This window comes from Erpetoichthys calabaricus, chromosome 1 (assembly GCF_900747795.2).
Source record: "Erpetoichthys calabaricus chromosome 1, fErpCal1.3, whole genome shotgun sequence".
NCBI classification, from domain to species: domain Eukaryota; kingdom Metazoa; phylum Chordata; class Cladistia; order Polypteriformes; family Polypteridae; genus Erpetoichthys; species Erpetoichthys calabaricus.
The window spans coordinates 229003535-229026740 of NC_041394.2; the positions used below are offsets into that span (position 1 = coordinate 229003535).

At 37.7% G+C, this 23206-nt stretch overlaps 1 protein-coding gene across 1 annotated transcript in view; it reads right to left on the bottom strand.

Moving 5' to 3' along the window:
* Positions 1–23206, bottom strand: part of LOC114659672 (copine-8) — a 650855-nt gene that overhangs the window by 241221 nt on the left and 386428 nt on the right. Inside the window, exon 9 of the mRNA XM_028812277.2 lies at positions 14606–14710. Within this exon, the coding sequence (XP_028668110.1) occupies positions 14606–14710 (105 nt within the window). The remainder of the gene's footprint in view (positions 1–14605; positions 14711–23206) is intronic.

Below are 23206 nucleotides of genomic sequence, written 5' to 3' on the forward strand. Positions count from 1 at the left end.
AGTTGCCTGTCTGTTTGCCTTCTTGTTTACTACCTGTGGATTCTTGTTTAGTTCTGGATCGCTTCCTGTTTCGGTGTATGGACTGTCTTGTGTCTTCCTGCTGCATGAGGACTGTATGAGGATTTGTTGTCGACCTGCAAAGAAAGGAGTGCTCCTGATCCCATTCACATGTCATCAACTCCTCAGGAAATAATGGTAGGGCTGTTCTTTACATTCACATACAGCATGCTGATCTCTGGACTATCTACCTCCATCATTTCATTACATCAGTTGTCATTTTTCATGGACTTCATTGTGTATGGTTTTAGTTATTTGTTTGTTGTTATTGAATTTGTGTTTATTTTATATCAACATAAAGTGAACTGGGGTGGGATTGTTGTAGTTTGTATAGTTATATTTAATTTATTATTGTTTAATAAAGTCTTTAATTTCCATTTGATTACCAGTTGCTTCTTTGTCTCTGTGAGGGAGTGTGTGTGAGTCGGGCCAAGGCTGGGTGCGATCCTGGGATCCCCACAAAAAAAATAAATAAATCACTGTCAAAGGCGGTGAGAATCTTAACTGGGTTTTTTATTCTGCTACAGATTGATGATACATAAAGAAACACAAATAGCACCTAAAAAGACCAGGATTCAAAGCAGCTAGTAACATTCAAGGTAAATTCAAGCTGGAGACTTGTCTGCCCCTTAGAAGATATGGCCAGAAATACAGAAACAATGCATATAAATCATTAATTACATTTTTTTTCTGCACCTTTTCTCTGGGTCATTTCTATAAAATACACTTTTATTAGTGGATGTAATTTTTGCAGCCTGGAAAGGGGTCTGAAGACAGTTTGAGGTTTGACATGCAATCTGTAGTTAATTTTTCACTATAACTTAGTGAAGCGTAGTGGTTACGATCTCTACAATTCTATTAATTGCTTTAAAGAAGGTGATATTACTATGTCCATACTTTACTTTGTGATAAGCCACTAAAACAGAAATATGGAACCATTCAAAAACAAGTGCAAAAACAATGACCACTATTGGTAAACAATCCAGACACTGTAAGCTTTGTTATAATTTCAGAAATCTGAATGCAGAAACAGGAAATCAAGCACAGCAAGCACACTTATGGCAATAATCAAAGAAATAAACAAAAGCAATGGTTTCTATATGAGTGACTGGTTGCAGTGAAAACCTGTAAACACACTGACCCTTTGACAACTGACTCTGAAGCTCCAGAACAGACAAAAAAGGCTTTAGCCTGTGATGAATAAGAAGATCCTTGCTTTTTCACAATGCTGGAATATTGTACTGCATTTTGACTTCTACCTTTCTATTCTAAGACTTATACAAGCTTCCCCACTGCTGCCACTGTGGACACTAAAAAAGGCTCATTGTAATTTGATTCTTTATACTACAGAGAGCCTTGTTTCCCAGCAGCACTGCTTAGTGTGCAGCCTACAGTTATCAAATAAATACTTGCACAAACATTTCTGGTCTCCACTAGGGATTTTGCTGCCTCGGTAATATACAATATTCTTCTGTGGTTCCAATCTGACACCTGTCCTAACTAAAGTAAACCAGACTGAGCCTTAACTGCTCTGGTAGTGTGAATGCTGTCTATTGGCTCAGTTCATATTTCTGTCTGTTACATTTTTAATACTGTGCTGTAGTTCTCGTTTTAGGAACTGCTCTGTGCCTGCTAAAGTACCTGAGGCAATTAACAATGAAATGTACCTTGATGCTGAAGAAAACAGACAGCTAAATGATTGCTTCTGAATATCCACCATGAGAATATATTTGTTTGTTTGTTTGTTATTTTATTAAAATGTATTGAAATATCATTGTTGAGTATTTTTATTATCATCTTTGGAAAACTTTAATTTTAGCAAGTGATTACTGATGTATACTGTAGCATTGTTCCAAATTTCCTCATTTTAAGGGAGAACATTTGAAACACAAATGCTTCATTAGAATGACTTCCAATTAATTTTATACATATAGTTGGAGGTTAAAATAATAAACTAACACAGGGTTTGTTTATAATATACTCCGTATTACTCCAGCATACCTTGTACTGGACCCTATATTGGAAAAAAAAAATCTTATGGGATAACTGGGCAAATAGCTAACCAACATCTTGAACAACTGAATGGACTCCTCATGTATATAAAAACCTCTTTCCTTTTAACACGAAGTTCAGAAATGAATGGCTGGAGAGATTAACAAATGGTTGGAAGGATGGATAGGTATTCTGTATTAGTTAACTAGAAAATTAGTAATAGAAGCCAAAAGTTTAATCAGTGTCAAATCGGCACTGAGCTCACAGTTGTTTCATTGCTTAAGATCACTCCTCACTCCTTGTCAGTGTGACAAACATGTAAAACAGAGCCTGGCAAAGCACTGCTTCATTTTCAAATAAACCTTTTACAGTATGCAGCATTTAATTTGTAAAAGCTGACATTTTTATATGTTCTTCCCAGAGGAATACTATGTAATCAGCACATTTTTAACAAACTGGGCAAATTTGTCTATTGCTTTACAGAGAATGCATGCAGTTATTTATTTTCATATACGATACTTGAAGATAAGCAAGCTTCACATTTTATAATTGAATAAAATATAACACAATAGGCAAAAAATGTGAAATAATTTTGCCAGGCTTTGTTAAATCTATATTTTTAGGTGATAATTTAAAAGCATAGTACAGGAAAGTGGATAGACAATGATTTGTTGTTTATTTAGGCTTTGTTTAGAACACAAGGGTGAACATGCAGTTCATTGTCTAATTTGCCAGAACCCTACATTTATTAATGTAAAACAAAAATGATTTGTAAAACCAGATAATTGATTTGAAATGTATTCTTGTGTGGTTTGTGAAGTGATGATGTACTCTCTGAAAGGAGCTGTAAGCAATAAAGTTTGTTTCCATCTGCTAAAAGCCAATTACAACTGGGAGCTTGTACTTTATCATGATAGTGCTACTACACAGCATTTTCAATCAAAACTATGAATTTTCTTACATTGTTAATACATGAAGCCTAGTTCATTGCCAGCTTTAAATTGTTAGAGCATGAACGACTGCTAAAATATGCATAAGTGTGCCTCAAGATAGATGGCATCCCATTAAAAGATGATTACTTCCAGCACCCAATAACATCAGAAAAAGCATTGGCTCATATGACCTACTGGATAAAAAGAAAGTTCAGAAAACTGATTCACTGATGACTAATAGGGAACTACAGTGACAAGAGTGATTTGCAAACCATTTTAGAACTGAAATCACCAAGTGTACAAGAGTGCTGTTACAATGCAAGAGCTAATTATTTGAAGTTTGGTAAAATTACACATTTTAAAATGTCAAAAACCACATTAGACACCTTATGGTGCAAACAGTGCCAACTACTTAATAACGTGTGATCTGTTTATATGAATGACTGCAACGGGCTGCTATTCTCAGCTGTACCTAACATACACAATTATACGACACAGGTTTTCAGAGTTCTCTGAGTATCTCTAGCTCCTGTACATGCAGATTAGTGTAGATGTCTGGCAGAAAGGCCAAGAAAAGTTTTTCTACCCTGCAATATTTATTTAGTTTGAATTATTGATTAGTGCCTTGCTCTGAGGAAGTGAACGTTAATTGAGTTGTGTATTAATTAACACAGAAGTAGCGAGTATAGGAGATATTTACTGGAATCTGTCTCTACTCAAGCGATAGATAGGTTTTTGGCTTGCCAGCACTCTGAAGAAAATCTTCGTGGAACAGACTTAACACTACAATGATACACAATGTGATTTAATTCTTCATTAACACATTTAACACATTTAAACTGCTCTTGATGTTTTTAGCTTTGTTGTGTTTTGCACCACAAGCATTTTATTCATTTTCCCAATTTGTGCCATGTCAGAACTTACAGGAAACAAAGGGGAGGAGCTGCTTTAAAATGGTTCAGCACTCAGAATGGTGGCTCAGAGCTTTTTTTTCAGGAGGGAACCAGAAGTGCACAACACAAGACATGGCCAAGAAAAAGTGCCTAGAAAAGGAGGGGAGCCAACACAGAAGAGGGGATAGAATTGAGAAACATAATAGATGGTGAGCTGAGGAAAAAAAAATGTCAGTTAGCTACAGTCACCAAGAAAATCAGTGCTGTCTAAGAGGCTTCTACAGGGATACAGGTGGGAGTGAGATTTACCCGATAGGTGATCAGCTAAAGTGTAGATGCTCATAATTTTAAAATACAATTGAAATAAATGTAACCACCATGCCTAGCACTTGTTCTTCTTTACTCCTGATTCACAGAATGCCTCTTTATGATCACACTAAGTTTTAACCTTGGAATTATACACAATGGGCGTGTCGTGATAAAAGCGATAGTTATGTTGTGAAACTCTCCATTCATTTTGCCTGTCACTGTCTGAGAGTTGCAGTGCTGATCTCTGAAATTCAGGCTGTAATTCTGAGTGACGTAAAACAAATGTACAATAAATATACATTTTACATAAAAATAAAAGTTAACATACAATATATTGACATTAAAAAAACAACAAAACTGTCTTCATGTTACAGTGTTTACCTGTTGTTGAAATGCTTGAGGAATTTAGTGTTATTCAGAACACTGAACTTATTATTATTTTTATAAAAGTAAACCATGTATGAGACTGGTTTTCAGCTTTGACTATTTTCGGCATAGAACACTTTAAGATTTTGTCTCATTTTCATTTTTGACCAAAACAAAAAAACACCTTTGGTCAATATCTAGATTATGTACATGTTACATGGTATGATGGATTCTAATATTGCTATTTTTTCATTTTAAATCTATTCAATCTATTGTGTTTGTCCACCAAAAGAAGCTGAAAACTAGTATTCTTTATAAGGATTGAATTTTTTTTTAAACTCCCATTTACATGAAGAGAAAAGTTGGTTAACATGTTAGCAGTCTGAGAATAAAACTGAAATGTCACATTAATGGTTAAGGAAGGTCAGAAAATAAAGGAGAAATCAAGGCTATAGTAGATATGAACCTTTGTTTGAACAGAGGAACACAGCTCATGTACCAATGAAAATACTGACTCTGTCAAAGGAAGGATTTTTCCATCAAACAGAATGACAAGCATATCTGAAAAAATTAGGCATGTCATTTCATGACAACATGCTTCACTCAGACATGGAGACTTATGGAAAAATAGCTCAATGGGATGACCTGAGACATCCTGGAGTTTGTTTTTTTGTATTGTTTGAACCTATGACTGACTTTTTCACTGTTGGGAAATTAGTTTGGTCTCATTTATTTTGCTTGCATTTATTATTTGTAGCCTTGTGAATCAATGGAGTCGCCAATATGTGCTGTAGGCATGCTTGCAGATAATCTGTTTCCTCTTTGTCATTTTTGTACTGTGTGATATGTAAGCAAACCAAAAGCTACCCTTTCTAGTTTAACTGAACAACTAGGCCTCTGTAGACCTTGTGGTCTTTGCATTTGTCTTGCCTTTAAAGGAAATTGAAGTCTTTTGAGACTTTGCATTTCAGTAATTTCTTTCACAAAGCTGAAATGTAATTTTTATGGACAGAAAATAATTTCATCCACAACAGTTACTCCCAATGGATATAATGCAAAGATGGTTAACAGTTCATTAATAAGACCATCCCCCTGTAATATAAAAGAATCCTGTAAATGTTCAGCTTAGCAATTTGTTAACTGCCTGGAACGTTATTATACATTTTTGCTAAAAAAAGAAATAGAACACAGATTTAAATGATTTAAGATATGGATCATCACACTCAGATTTTGACAGAATCACATCCAGAAAAATAAGAGAGATATCATAATTAAAGGTGGTCTTCCCACATCACTATGAAACTGGTGTTATCAAAAAACAAAAAAATAGTTGTATCATGTAATCCTGGAATATGTGTATGTAGAAGCTCAACCACATTACTAAAACAGAAGGCAGGGCCCCAATGCATTACAACTGCTTGCAAGCTTGCAGCAAAAACAGTCAATGCTACAACACTTGCGCAAAAGTATTACAAGTGTAGCAAAGCTATAATGAACAAACTGCCATATTTTTTTTTAAAACTGAAGGTAATTGTTAATTGTTTTACTTTATTGTGCAAGGTCATGCAAAAAAGCAAAATGGGTTGGGTGGAACTGGTATTGTTAGAAGAACTATAGCTTTCCTGAATGAAAATGTGTAATTCAAACAGAAGCCTGAGGGTGTACTCACTTGAAAAGTGTTAATTGTGAAAGATGAAATCAGGTAAGTGCACTGCATACTCATTAAGAAGTGGTATCATGGGCGTATTTTGTATTTAAGCTCACTGCATTGACAATCTGCACAACAACTCTGAACTAAGCATGAAAAACTCTGGTTCACAGCTTTTGCTGTTTCTCTTAGAAGATTCTTCTAAATAGCTAGAAACGTCAAAAATATAAAGATATATGAAAATTATTTCAAATCTTATCTTGTTTTATTTGTGCTTCATTTGCTGCAAAATGAGGCTTCGGTTGGATTTGATTTATTGTTAAGATACCTCAGTTTCAAGAAATATAACATAGTATACTTGATTCAGCAGACCACAAGAAAAATATTTAAATTTTTTTATTGTTTCATCTCTGGAGATTTGTGACACAGGGAAGATGTAAAACTCTTTTCTAATAGATAAATGATAGCTATAATGAATTAATCCAGTTTGTAACTGGAAGTAGGTGCTTGATACTACTGTTGATCTACTAGTGCAGAAACCAGATAATTATATTAACTTTTGATAATAAAAACTTCATGAAAATATCAAAGTTTAATGTCAGAATACCCTGCATGGATGATTTAACAGACAGACAGACAGACAGACAGACAGACAGACAGACAGACAGACAGACAGACAGACAGACAGATAGATAGATAGATAGATAGATAGATAGATAGATAGATAGATAGATACTTTATTAATCCCAATGGGAAATTCACATTTTCCAGCAGCAGCATACTGATACAATAAATAATATTAAAAATATGATAATAATGCAGGTGAAAAAAAGACAATAGCTTTGTATAATGTTAAATGTTAACATTTACCCCCCAGGTAGAATTGAAGAGTCGCATAGTTTGGGGGAGGAACGATCTTCTCAATCTGTCTGTGGAGCAGGACAGTGAGAGCAGTCTGTCACTGAAGCTGCTCTTCTGTCTGGAGATGATACTATTTAGTGGATGCAGTGGATTCTCCATAATTGATAGGAGCCTGCTGAGCGCCCTTCGCTCTGCCACAGATGTTAAACTGTCCAGCTCCATGCCAACAATAGAGCCTGCCTTCCTCACCAGTTTGTCCAGGCGTGAGGCGTCTTTCCACTTAATGCTGCCTCCCCAGCACACCACCGCGTAGAAGAGGGCGCTCGCCACAACTGTCTGATAGAACATCTGCAGCATGTTATTGCAGATGTTGAAGGACGCCAGCCTTCTAATGAAGTATAGTCGGCTCTGTCCTTTCTTGCACAGTGCATCAGTTTTGGCAGTCCAGTCTAATTTATTATCCAGCTGCACTCCCAGATATTTATAGGTCTGCACCATCTGCACACAGTCACCTTTGATGATCACGGTGTCCATGAGGGGTCTGGGCCTCCTAAAATCCACCACCAGCTCCTTGGTTTTGCTGGTGTTCAGTTGTAGGTGGTTTGAGTCGCACCATTTAACAAAGTCATTGATTAGGTCCCTGTACTCATCCTCCAGCCCATTCCTGATGCAGCCCACGATAGCAGTGTCATCAGATACGAGATATCTCTGAATCATTGACATTACCAGAGCATATTTCAAACACCAGAGACACAAGCGAGAACAAGCTGTTTGTTGTAATACAGTATATGAAGCCTAAGTGTCTTAATGTTTAATGGATAGAATGATGAAATTACACTTCAATACAACTTGCCTTGTTAGAGAGTATACTAAACCCACAAAACAAATATACAGGGGATACCGGGTCATAAACAGTCTTTGGTACTGCATAGCACTGCATGGGATCCTGAATGCAACATGCATCATCATATGGTAAAGAAAATCTGAAACAGATTAAGCATTTGGCAATAAAATTGGTACACTATTCAGGCTCTGCATTACAATCTGTCATTTTAATGAAAAAATACTTTAGACAGATACCAGGGTGCGATCTTTGGGTGTTGATGCAGTAGGAAGCTTCAGCAACATGAAAAGAAATTTGTTATAGCAAATAAACAAGTAGTCCCTTCAGTTCTTACAGTTTTATTACATTACTCTAACAATTAACCCTAAACCCTCTAACAATGTTGCAAAAAACAAATAATGCTACCCAAAGGTCACAAAAAGATTTCTGATATTACAAACTTTTTCAAGTTTCCCTATTTCAAATGCTCAAATCCTATTTCAACTTTTGGTGGTTTTGTGTCCTTGCGCTCAGAGCATACTCTCTTTTCTCTATCGTAAAAGCCTTGCCTGACAGAGCATAGCCAAATACAAGTAAAAGTCATGAACAAGTATAAAAGATGCTTATTAATAGAAAACACTATTTCCTAGGGTTATTGTGCCAAGGAGATTTGTCAGGTATTATGACAGGCTTTCTTGAGATCAACTGAAAAAAGTAAAAAAAAAAAAAAACAGATTAACTATCTAAGAGGTAGAATGAACAAGGAGATACTGGGAAAATGGAAACAGAAAATAGAATGAAAAATGTAGAAAAAAATGAGCTGAGCAACAAACCATTTCATGAAAATGTAACCAGATTTTAAAGCTTATATATTCTAAATAGTACTTGTGAAATGTTCATCATCATCCTCAAAAATTAAAGAGTTATTTTCTGGGTTTACCCAGGTTAGCCAGTTGCCCCCTCCTCTGCCCCCACCAATCATTTGTCTCTACTCTCTGCAGTCCTTGGCATCCTTACTTATTAGACTAAACACAATTCTGAAACAATTGCATTTGTGTATGTCAATATGCAATAAAGAGCCCTGCAGGAGTCTGAATATAGACTGTATGTTTTGCCTTATTATAACACTAGGATATCAGTAAATAAAATATATTTCTTTTTCATAGCCCTGCATTGTTTTCAGAGATATAAGCAAGTGTAATTGGTCAGGTCTTTAAAAATATTTTGTTTTCAAACTTGCTGCTTTTGAATTAAAGTTTTACCCAAATAAGTGTTTACAACTTACTGTATTTAATGGGTTAATAAGGTCCACAGTCACAAACAGGGGAGGTCTGCTTTGGGTTACCAGCCTCAACGTCGTGCTGACTGCATATGTCTATGTAATCCTTACCAGTACATTTCAGTGGCTACAGATACCTCAATGCTACAGTAGCATCTTCTCAAGGTGTTCATAAAGAATGACTAAAGCTGGCACCCTACCAGTTATGCAGCATGATTCCATTAGCACAGGCCTCCACAAAATGCCATTTCTGCTCAAATTATTCATAAGAGTACAACCATCCCCATTACACAAATCATTGACTAATTATGTGCTTTTTCTCTATGAATTTCCTTGTGCTGTCATCTTAAAATAGTATATGTTCATAGACAGGTAGACAGATATACCATAATAATAATAATAATAATTTATAAATTAACAATTTTATTTAATAAGTTTCATAAAGGAACACTGAAAAGAATAATTTTATTCTTTCTTTAGAAGAAATCACTGTGAGTTTTTATTTTAGTTAAATCAATAGGCTGAAAATCAAAGCAAACTGAAAAATAAACTATTAAAACTATTCCTTCAGTCTATTCATAGTTACACACTTCTGTTAATAGCCTAAGTTTAAAAGAGCACTCAAGATTTCTCTTCTATACAGTTTATGATGATTGCTATGAGAGAAAAAAAATACTGAATGTTACAAGAAGCCAAGCATCCTTTATTGAAACATTAACAAAAAGAAAATCTCAAAAATAGTTAAAATGGATTTTTCAGCTACAAAATCATGCTCTGCACTTGTCTGCTCCACTTCATCCCAAAAGCTCTCTATTAGGGTGAAATCTAGGGACTGCACAGGCCATTAGAGTAAACTAAAGCCTCTATATCATGTTTGTCAGACCTGCTTTGAATGATGCATTCTTTGTGAAATGTTGCATTATTCTTCTAGATGTATATCTCTCTATTATAAAAAAAAATCTTGGGAGGAAAACGAGACGTGATTTTCTCGGAAGACACTTTGTCACGCGAGACAAGGCAGTGAGACAAAAGGACAGCTGCTGTACAGGATTTTAAATGAACGGCGTGCAGCGCGACAAGCAGAACACGCAGCTCGCCAGCAGCAGCAGCAGCAAGCCAGCAGATGATCCGACTAAATCTCCTTAGCATGCGTTCAGCCCCCCCTTCACAACACGAGTGGCAGAGACGCAAAGTGGCAAAAGGACAGCTGCTGTACAGGCTTTTAAATGATCGACGCACAATGTAACAAGCAGAACATGCAGCTCACATGCAGCAGCAGCAAGACAGCAGCTGATCCGACTGCATCTTCTTAGCATGCGTTCAGCAACCCTAAACCATCCCCCCCCCGCAAACACACCGCGAGCAGTGTTATACATCCCGCAAGAAATAGATTTAACCACGCCCGGGGCCAAAAATAAAGGACAAAGAGTAGATGACAAAGTAGAACATCGTAAAGAATTCAAAAATATTGGTTCTTTCTTTTTCTTTCAATGAAGTTTGCTGATACAGTTGTGGTCTTCTTGGTATTATTCTGTCAGGGAGACCTCAAGATTACCCCCCTATTGATCACTATAATCAATGTGTCTGTACATTTCAAAATTCAATTTAATGTTATTAGTGTGAATGTACAGTATTCCAGCTTGTTTTTCTCCCTGTGCAGTTGAGAATTTGCCATGAATTACCAAAAGCCTAAGTAAAAAAAAATGCAATATTATGCTGTCCATCCATTTATTTGATAAAGCCAGTTTTATACTCACAGACAGCAGACATACAATGCAACAACCAACCATGAACACGGCATCCAGTTCATTGTGGAGTGCACTCATACAGTTTACTTTAAGAAAAATAATATTCATAACCTAGACTAGTGGTCCCCAACCTGTGATATATCAAGAGTTATGAGGTGGTATATCATTCATGAGGAAACACCAAAAATTAAATGGCAGGTGTGGCAAGTGTGAGTGAAGGAAGAAGAGTCAGAAAGAGAAAAGCTGATGCATTTACTGTGACACCTCAAAAAGTGTAAAAATCATGCTGTGTTTTCAATCCAAAACTGAAAACATCTTTATTGAACTGAAAACCAGTGAAACAAAGAACCAAAGTTTACAGCATGGCACCCACAGCATCACACATCAGTGAAAGTATGCTCATACTGTACATAGTAGTGATGCAAATGACATGGTAACACTTACTTTTTAAGATTTCAATAGAATGCAAAGAATATAGTAGTCATGAAATAAAAAACCAAAAAGAATAGGTAGAAGTGTAATCAAAAACCAGACAAAGCTCAGAATACCAAAAGAAGAACTGTCTGTGACAGCCGGAACACATAAAACAAGAATGTATTCAAAGCCCAGGAAATGGATGCCTCAGCTGTATTGACTGCTTTATAACCTGGGATGCCGTGGGACTAGGAATTGATAAATTGATTTACAGCTTGGAAAAGGAGAAAATGTCAGAATGTACTAAAAGGTCCAAAACTGTAATCAAAATCATCCATCATATTGACAACCAGCCAATGCTGATGGACCATACTGTATGTGAGGAAGATTGGAAACACTTCCGGGGCAGATACCACAATTCTCTGTCTCTCTTGGGCTAGTGATCTTGCTTGTTGTCTTATAGGATCCACCATGCTCAAACAGCTGCTGCCTTCCTACACTATAATGTGCTCTCTTCTTGCTAGACTCACTCCTACTCATCTTTCTCTCTGTTGGCGGTCTCATATTTTATAGTGTTATATGAACATTTGGAAGTTTCCAGTTAGATTAACAGAATGACCCAATATGTATAGTTAAATAAAGACACTTCAATTCATTATACAGGTCAAATCCCATTATAATTAATTACCAAAGTAATGAAATTTTCAGAATAACAAAAACTTTTTGTTCGCCTGGACAAACATTCATACAACATCATGTTAAATGGATTTTCATTTTAACTAAATGTAAATTTCAGTATAACTAACACGTTCTCAACCGAAAATGGCCACCGAAGATAATAATGCGATGCAAAATATACATAACTAGGGGGCTCCACCCCCTGCTCGCTTCGCTCGCCAACCCCTGGTCTTGGGTAACCCGAAATAGATTTGAAAGAGATTATTGTCGGCGTAACCCGAAATACATTGATGAATGTATGCGATATGTGCCTGCATTGCTTGTGGCATTTCAGACGCGCGCTGTAGGTGCCTGCGTTCATTGATTATATCCAGGCGGGCTCGTGTTTGTATCTCTGTCAGTTGTGGTCTTTCGTTTTGAACCTGTGCCTGCTTTGCTTCCGCAGTTTCTGACGTGCGTTGTAGGCGTCTATGTACATTGTATTTGTTCATGAGGAGCTGTTTGGTTTTGGAGCCGAGACAGTTTTGCTTCCGCGGTTTCAAACGCGCATTGTAGGCGCCTGCATCTATTGTTTTTATCCATGTGGGCTCGCTTTTGTAGCTCCGTTAGTTGAGCTGGATCGTTTTGGAGCCGTGACCGTGACTCCATTAGTTATCCATTGTCTACCGTTAGTAATATGGATAATTGCACTTACTGTTAATACGGAGCGTTTTCTGTGGTTGTACCGTTAATAATGCATCACTGTAATGTGATTCACATATGCTATATGGTTTGGACGTGTGAGGATGCCGTACGTTTAATACGGAGAGTTCGTTTATTCTCATTACCCGGACCATGCTGTGTAGTGTGGACGTTTAGTTCAGAAGCGCGTTGTAGGCGCCTGGGCCTTTCGTACTTTCTCGCGCCTTCCGTACTACTTTTGTGGACCTTTGCGGACGCCGTAGCGTCTTACGTGTGACTCTGGGGTGCAGTGCAGAATCCTCTTTTCTGTGTGGCTGTGTCATTAGTCGTTAGCTATGGGCGCGTTGTTGCTTCATTTCTCATTCACGTTAGTTGAGCTCTTTCGTTTTTGGGCCGTGACTCCTTCGTTCGCGGTGGATAAGACTTCGCTTGCGGTTTATGAGACGCGCGCTGTAGGCGCCTGCATCTATTGTTTTTATCCATGTGGGCTCGCTTTTGTAGCTCCGTTAGTTGAGCTGGATCGTTTTGGAGCCGTGACCGTGACTCCATTAGTTATCCATTGTCTACCGTTAGTAATATGGATAATTGCACTTACTGTTAATACGGAGCGTTTTCTGTGGTTGTACCGTTAATAATGCATCACTGTAATGTGATTCACATATGCTATATGGTTTGGACGTGTGAGGATGCCGTACGTTTAATACGGAGAGTTCGTTTATTCTCATTACCCGGACCATGCTGTGTAGTGTGGACGTTTAGTTCAGAAGCGCGTTGTAGGCGCCTGGGCCTTTCGTACTTTCTCGCGCCTTCCGTACTACTTTTGTGGACCTTTGCGGACGCCGTAGCGTCTTACGTGTGACTCTGGGGTGCAGTGCAGAATCCTCTTTTCTGTGTGGCTGTGTCATTAGTCGTTAGCTATGGGCGCGTTGTTGCTTCATTTCTCATTCACGTTAGTTGAGCTCTTTCGTTTTTGGGCCGTGACTCCTTCGTTCGCGGTGGATAAGACTTCGCTTGCGGTTTATGAGACGCGCGCTGTAGGCGCCTGCGCAGTACGTCTCATGGTCCCATCGCCGTGTACCTGCATCCATATTCGGTTTATTCTCGGTTAGTAATATGGATGCCGCGCCTATACTTTTGCCAAGTCTCAGAAACCCTGCAACAGAAAGCAACAGTATGTTGCAAAATTTCCAGTCTTGGGCAGTCTCACTAAAAGTGTAGGCGCAATATCATACACATAGCCAAATTCTGAGTCAGTCCTCCAATGATCGTCCAAGTGCAATGTAAGAAGTGCTGTTTTTTTATACAGGTATTGTCAAGCTTGGGTCACAGAGCTGTGCGAGAGTCAAGATGGTGAGTCCAGGTTTCCAAGGAAAATACAGGTACTTTATAGATGTATAGAGAAGGCAGGTACAGCCTCAAGACTTCATTCAAAATAGGAGCTGTTACTTTAGTACTCAAGTATGCGAGATAGGAGCTGCAACAACAGGGCAATCATTATGCTTTAGCTGCTGTGGCAGACCAGGAGAGAGTGAAGAAGAGCAGGTCAAAGCCTGGTGTTAAATGTTCTAAACATCATGCGACAAGCACGTTATGCAGTAAGCCTGATACAGCAGAAGACAACCAATTACTTTGCCCTTGGTTAACTGTTTACCAGACACAGCAGAGCAGCTACAGAGCTGCCCTTGCGCCGCTGACATTAGAGATGACAAATCACCAGTGACCCCGGTCACAATAGTATACACATTTTCCCCATATTCGTTATAATGAAATTCCCATTATAACAAAATATTTTTATGGTCCCATGAACTTTGTTAAAATGGGATTCCACCTGTATTTATAAAAAGATATTTGACAATTTGTGTAAATAATAAATAATAACAATTAGTTCACAGTCTAATAATTTAAAATTCTCTTTTCATCATACCTGTCAAAGTCTCCATTGCACAGGGCTCTCACTGGGATTCGAAATGCTTGCCACACAGGATTCAATGTATTCTTCACTACTTCTGTCTTATGACAAATTGTAAACCTAATGGAAACAGACACAGAGAAAGCATGACTTGCAATCTGTAACTTCTCTAAGAATTTCCAAAAAGAAACTGCTCTCAAAAAATTCTGAAAATATGATCTATGTTAAACTGGTATTTTCATGTAGTTGTTTTTTTATGATTCAGAAAGACTAATTTCTTCCTTTAATTAAAATTATTTTCACCAAAACTTTACTTTTAGAACTTTGTAACTTTATTTGTTTCCAGGGAGAATTTTTGCTTTTTACAGAAGCTCAATAGATAGATAGATAGATAGATAGATAGATAGATAGATAGATAGATAGATAGATAGATAGATAGATAGATAGATAGATAGATAGATAGATAGACTATGGTCTGAACACACACCAGAATGACTAAAAAAAGAAGAAAATTAAAAAGAAAGAAAGAAAACGTCTGACTTGGCAGTCAGTGATAGGGAGGCATTACATAGTCGTATTACAGTAGCATTACTTGACACACTTCTGGCTGAAAGTCCTCAGTGTTATATGTCAGAGAAAGGATGTGTAGCATTGTTCATAAGGGCACTTAGTTTCATTATAATTATCTCCTTTACTACTGTCTCCAGGGGGTAGAGTGCATCTCATAACTGAGCCTGCCCTATTAATCAGCTTGTTGATTCAGTGGGCCTCTCTTGAAGTGATGTTACCAGCCCAGTACACTACAGTGCATAAAATCACACTGGCCATCACAGAGTTATAGAAGATGTGAAGTATGTCACATCCCACATTAAAGGAATGCAGTCTCCTAAGAAAAAAGGACCAGCTCTGCCCTTTGTTATGTAGTACTTCTGTCTTATAAGACCAGTCTGTCTAGTCATTAATCTGACCCTGAAGTACTTGTAGGAGAGCACCACCTCTACATCTACTTCATGAATTGTGACCAGACATAGCGAAAATAAATAACCGTTTCCTTGATTTTGCTGATGTTAAGTTGCAGGCAATTCTTACTGCACCAATATAGATGTTTTACTGTTCAACAGAAAAAAAAATCTTTATAAATGACTTTGACAATTCTATGCAGAGTTGAAAATATTATATGTAAATATTCAGTACATTGAATATACTAATATTAAACAGAGGCTACAACTGAGAGCAAGACTGCACTGGGGCAGTACAGCATTGTATCCCTATTTTGACATCACTGTACATAACAAGAGGTTTTACAGTCAATTGCTCTTTACTATAAAAGAATACTCACCCAAAAATTCTACATTTTGTGTCTGTAACTTTCCCTGCATATTGATGACCAATAAAAACATCTCATGCTTTTTTAGGCAATGGAGATACAAGAATTCCTGAGGTTTTCATTGGAGACCCAGTTAGCTCTAATTTCTTTACTCACTAAAAGAAAGCCTGGGGAATGCCCAGTAGATAATGGAGACATTAAACCTGTCAGTTTACCAGAGAGTAACTTGGAATTCACCTGGATCAACTGGGAACTGTTGTTACGGATATGGTAGTGCAGTCTGCTCTGCACTGCCTACTAACATCATGTAATTCATATGGAAAAGCTAGTACATGCAAAACAATATTACACACTATATAAAACACTCTATAAAAATGCAAACACCAACCAACAGCAAACATTCCCAAGAATTTCTACAACCAGAATAATGCCAGGCTTATCACAAATTTTGCATTTATTTACCTAAAACACTCTAGAGAGAGTTGATCACAAGGAATACATAAAGTAATAACAGAAACAATTACATTTTCTCCCTTGGTTATCCTCTTGGTTGTCTATGTAGCAAGACATGTCAAGAACTTTGTCTTTCTTTTATTTTATGATCAGACATGCCCAAAAAGTCTCAGGTCAACAGCTAATATCAAACCATTCCTCTGTGTTTGGAACTGACCAGAAAAACTATCCAGGAAATGGGCTTTTGCTCATATATGAATCATAAATAAAAAAACAATCAAAACTCATGGGTATACCACTACTTCAGAAAGGGAATCAATCCGGAGCTTTTTGTACTCCATAAAAAATATCTTTCTCAATAAAAGACAAACTTTGCCGGAATAATTCCTTTTCACAAAAAGATACAAAAGCCTAATAAAGAAAATATTAAAGTCTCAGGACCTTTTTACCATGAAGTCCATTATCACATCCCTCTACTTTAAACATCCAAATGATGGTAACTTAAATCGCAATCATATCATTTGTACAACACATGAAGTATAAAGTCATGTGTTCATGTTGATCAAAATACACTGCTACGCAATGCTGATGTTTTTTCTGCTACTGCTGTTAACCTTATAAGCTATGTAAAATGTCCAAGGAATAATTTTTTGTTATTTAAAATTGTAAAACTCATGTGGAAATACAGGAACACAAAAAGTTGTATTTTACTTCATCTCACCAATCAGGTGCTGGCTAAGCACACATGCCAAAATTGAAGAGGAAACAGATCATTTACACATGCCAAACATATTGAAAATGCACTCTCTTCTGGCTGTCACCCCAAACAGATAATGCTTTCATTTACTCAATATGAGATGTATTTTGAGTATGTTGTGCATATGTATAGCAGCACACCTTGAGGAGACTGTCCTGGTCTGCAAGCCTGAACCTAATTACTTTTAATAGTAAAACCAATGTTCGTTACCTCCAAAATAGTTACAAGAGGCTTGTTGTACACATTTTAGATGAAGTGGCTCCTCTTACAATGATACAAGACAGAGGTAAGAAAAACTCAAAGTTTCAGGAACACACAACTTTTCAGATATATACATGTTACATAGGTGACATGTAACAAGAAACAACACTTTTAGCTTCAACTGAAAAAATGAAGACTTACTGACAGACTGACAAATCATTCTTCATATTATGCTGATTTTTCACATTGTATTGAAACAAAAATATCCCCTGCTTACTTATTAAGGACTTTACTTGGCTAATAAAATTAAGGCATTTTGTAGTTTCTCCTACTCTTAGCAATACTAATTTAATGTAATTAAGTAATAAAAAGAATGGATAGATGGATGAAATTGTCAAATCAAGCAGTTTCCAGCCAGATGTAACAGTAATTGATCTTAACATTTCATCGCTTGAGAATTTTAGTTTTAAATCTTTCAGTTACTTACACAAATTACATCTTTATTTTTTTATTCCAACAACATTCTAACAAAACTATTAAAAATTACCTATAATATGTTATTTTACCCATCCTTATCAATACAGTATTTGCTTTATCCTAGCAGTCATGGTTCTCTGACTTTGTTAGTCCTTTAATTTCAAATTTAAAATTAAAATCTACAATCTTTTCTTAATCTCCTTTATTGGAATAGAATGACAAACATCACAGCTCAAGGCTTAATAAATTAAGTACATTTACTTAAACATGTTCTGTCTGGTTCTGTCTAAGACAAAATTATTTTGTAATGTTGAGCTATGTTGTTTAACATTTTACAACGTTTTTGTCTTATATAAAAATATAATGACAGCATCTGTTCATTCAGGTCTCAAGATGAAGATATTGTAGGGTTTAGTCTTCAGATCAATATTTAGTTTTTCTGAAAACAAAACATTGATTTTCACTCTAATTCTGATACCACTTAGCTCTCCTATCCACAGAACCTAATGATAATTTTCCTGCTATTCTTGAGTAACTGCTTTAGTGAGGTAAATGATGGATAGGTGATAACTAGCAACAGGATTTCTATAAAAGATGGGAAATCCTGAAAATCTCAATAAAATACACACTTCATGACACTGAAATGGATTGAGTGGAGTCTGGTAATAGATCGAAAAATAATTTTAAACTAAAGAATTGCATTTTTTCTTGCTAAACCTCTGAATTCAGGTGCCATTTTTTCTTAGACCTACCATCTTAAATTTACACTAGCTTTGTTCCCTGCCTTCACCCAAGAAAGAGTGTAAGACAATGGGCCTCAGTTATAGTGCTGTTGGTTAATCGAAAATAAAGTACTTTGTACCTTACTAAGTGCTTTTCGGTATACAATATTTGCACTTTTTACCAGGGGCTAATATTATTGCCATGCAGTGTGTAATGGTTAAAGGCTTTTTACCTAGGACTTCAAACCCCAAGGTTCTCAGTTCAAATTCTGGTACTGACACTGTGTGATCATGATCATGTCACTTCACCTGCCTGTGCTCCAATTGAAAAAAACAAAAACAAAAATAATGTAACCAATTGTATCTCATTGTTTTAATTCAGATTGGATAAAGGCATCAGACAAATAATAGTAATAATAATAATAATAATATTTGGTCACTGCAGCTGCTCACTCTTGAACATGCTATATACAATTAACCATGAGTAAAATATTCCTGTGTGAAACCAATTACTGCTTTTTAAGTGATTTAGCTTTTGTTGATTATCATTGCAAAACACAGTTTTATAGGTTTGTTTGCATTGCACACTGCAGATTCACTGTTTATTTGAAAAATTTAAAAAATAAAAAAAACAAATGTGGCATGTATAATGTTTGGGCAACTTGTCCCCAGGAAGAAGTCATGTCTTCTAAAAGATTCTTGAAGAGAAATACCTTTCAATTTTTTCTTGGTTTCAGAATTTTTCTCCAGTCTTCTAGCTTGGAAATACTCTTAAGTCTCATTGTATGTTCTGGAGGTGTGAAGACTGAGAGGTACAGTATATTCTAAAACCTTAATCTTTTCTTCTTGTAAGCACTCCGTGGTTGATTTTGAGATGATGTTTGGATCTTTGACTTTCCGAAATAATGACGGTCACTTCTTTCACCTTCAGTTTTCTTCATTGACTGTAAAATTAGCTTCCAATATTTGTTGAACTTTACTTAGATCTGTTTCTACTTCCATATTAACAATAATTTATGTATCACTGGTAACTGCATAACACCAAAGAATAAAAGACAATTTCTCATGCTTAACAGTTGGTTAAGGAGTTCATCTTTGGAAATGTTTTACCTTTTTGCTAAATGCATATTTAAGCTTGAGGCCAGAATATTTGCTTCCACCACGTTTCTGCCTTAGTGTATGTTCCATATTGCTCAGGCAATATGATTTGATTTCAATCAAACTGATTTCAGTTTCTCATTTACTTAATTAGATTGAGCTGTGGATTCCTTTGACTTTTACTCCACTGCATTTTAGAGCAAATATATCAACTTTCTACTCCACTACATTTCCATAAGCCACTGCATTTGATTTTAGAGTCACATAAACAGTTACATCTTTCTGAAGGACTCTCACAGGAGAGCTAAAGTGCATGAGTGATGCACTTTGGAGTTTTTTTAAACATGTCTGTGATGGGTCGCCACATAATCTTATGTTGAAATTAACTAAGTTTGTTCAAAGGCGAATTCTGTAGAATGATAAACCACCTGCTATTAAGGGTTGCCAGATTTATTGTTTTCACTCCATTTAGACTATTTTTGAAAGGGTATATACGGCCTCCTAAACGTCAAAACTCTAAGGGGGACAACAAAATGTCACCAGTGGAAAAACATCAAGAGGGACAACAAACTCCAAGGGGGACCCAACCAGGATGTTGACAGCACCAAACTCCCCCCACTCGTCAGCATGTGTCATTCATTGGGTCCACAGCACCATTAGGTGGGTTTTCAGGTTTTCCTGGACCTGGCAACCCTGCCAGACCATGTCTAGTATACTCTTCTCTTTTTTTGCTTTTTCTTAATGTGCTTTAAACTCTATATGGTGTTAAATGCCTTATCCCAGGGGTCTCCAACCTTTTTTCCCTGAGAGCTACTTTAACAAAATGAAAATGGCCGAGAGCTACTCATGTTTTCTGATGTTTATTCTCATAGCATATTTCAACCCAAACAAACTGAATAAGCTTGTTTTGCCTGAACACCAAATGCCACCAAATGTGACGATGCGGCTTCAGCTCCGTCAACACCGTTGGTAATGTCACCGATGAGCTAGACAGTGAGACAATAACATTTGAGCAAGGGGATGGTTCAAGGGCTCCCTATCAGAAGGTGGGAGCACGGAGCTGAACCCACATCATCACATTTGGTGGCAGCGGTGGGATCCACCAGTGGTGGAATGAGCTAGCAGTGGGGACAGAAGAGGAGACTGAGCAGCAAGTGGGATTGGTGCCAGACTTTTCAAGGACCCACGTACCCAAGCCGGAGGAGGACATTTTTAAAGGACAGAGCTTTTTATGGACATTTATTTATTGCTGGTTTTTATTTGTCTTTTAAAGTTCTTATTCTTTTAATGTCCTGTTTTTATGAAGGGGGGCTTGGGTTGGTTTTATTGTGGGGATATTTGTTGTTAGTGCTTTTATTGGTTTTAGTGCAGTGTAGAGTGGCCGAGCTGTGGACCTGGTCTCCAGTTGCATTGGGTTGGTAGTGGTGTGGAGCCTTCCCATGCAACTGGAGTCTTATGGAGGGTGGAATGTGGTGTTATGGGTCCACAGCTCTCCTAGAAAAGGCCAGTTCGTTTTTAAATAAATAATCACCGCGCTCGCAGCTTAGCAAGGGGGCGTGGTGGCTGTAGCGAGCCGCAGGGCGATCTGCGGTGTGGGCGTTTCTCACCTAAGTGCACAGGTGAGAGACTGCCCACATCTGAGATTGTTCCTGTGGCTAATGTGCTGCAGCTGCTATGTCCCTCGGCATAAAGGGAAGCATGAGCAGGTTAAAGGGAAAGAGAAAAGAAAGGAAAGAGAACGGGAGGTGGCGGAAGAAAGCAGGAAGCAGGCAAGCAAGCAAGCGAGAGAGAGAGTGTGCCGGTGCGAGCGAACGGGCGAGCAAGAGCAGGCTCACATGGGAGAAAGCAGGCAGCTGGGAAGACAGCCCACAAGGGGAGTGTCTGGCCGACACTCAGTGGGGTTGAGAAAGTGGTCGCTCCAACTGAGCGATTTAGGAGCTGGAGTGACCAGTGGAGGAATCGACTTGGCCGTTGCTAGGAGCGGGAGTTGAGGAGGCTTTGGACTGGTTTAGCCTCAGCGTGAGCACCTTGGCCACTGGGGAATTGACCAAAGTCTCGGTCCGGTTGGGAGCCCGACGTAGCCAAGGATCAGAGGGCTACCGGACCTGATTGAAGGGCAGCTGTTCCTGCAGGTAGGCAACTCTCCTGTAGAGCAGCCCAGATGGGAGCCGCCATGGTAACAGAAGACACCGGGCTTTTTGGTTTTAACATATTGCTTCCTGTGACATTTTACCTCGTGGTTTTTAGAAGAGTTTGTCTATTGATTTTAACCTCCACATTTCATTTTATGGATAATTTATTTATTTAATGAAGACTTTGAATGAACTGCACAGCACTTTACTTTGAACACTGTTTTAACTGTCTTTTAAATAAAAGCACTTTGCACTTTTGAACCATCCCCTTGGTCAAATGTTATTGCCTCACTGTCTAGCTCATCGGTGACATTACCAATGGTGTTGGGTTCAAGGGCTCCCTAACAGAAGATGGGAGCACGGAGCTGAATCCGCATCATCACATTTGCACAAAATATTCTGAGGCCTATCTAGACAGCATAGTTATTTTAGCAGAAGCAGGGAATCAGATTTAATTTTTCTATTGGCGGTCTTTGACAGAAAAAATGAGGCTAGCCTGAAAAGACATACCAAAGACGTGAAAGCTAGTAATGTCTGAAATACAGCAATTAAGTACTAGTTAGTAATACATAAGCTTTCCTTTTATTGAGAAGAGGAGAACAGCCATTGGATCTTGAGTATTACAGAGCATTTTCTACAAAGTTTTCAAATTGAGCTGTTTCATTAACCACACTGAGGAACAAAAATTAAAGTAATTGAATCATTCCTCTCAATGTGCCTTTCAGAAACTGAAATAGTTAGAATTTAACAAAAAGCCAGGCTAATTTCCCGCCATGACTACAACCCCATTTCCCCCGACCACCCAAAACAAAAACATACACACTCACACAAACACACCTTGTCCATGGTAGCAGGAAGCACATGATTTTATTCTTGAGGAGAAAACCATTATTCAGAAAATTAACTGCTTAACTATTGAAAACGGTTAAGTTTTGATCAAACTTGCTAATATGTATTTGTGCTGTTCTTCATTTGTTTGAAAACTCATAGTTGAGACTGATCATGTTCCCTGAAATGGCTAAGTAGATAGTTTCTATTACCTTTTTAATTCTGTTTTGAGGCAGAAAAGTAAACACATAAAGATAATTTTAATGCAGATGTTCCATCTAAGACCTGGGTTCACTTCCCAGGTCCTCCCTGCATGGAGTTTGCATGTTCTCCCCGTGTCTGTATGGGTTTCCTCCAGGTACTCCGGTTTCCTCCCACAGTCCAAAGATATGCAGGTTAGGTGCACTGGCGATTCTAAATTATCCAGAGTGTGTGCTTGGTGTGTGGGTGTGTGTGCGTGCTCTGCGGTGGGCTGGTGCCCTGCCCGGGGTTTGTTTCCTGCCTTGTGCCCAGTGTTGGCTGGGATTGGCTCCAGCAGACCCCTGTGACACTGTAGTTAGGCTATAGCGGGTTGGATAATGGATGGATGGATGTTCCATCTATCATAAAGTAATTAGCCAT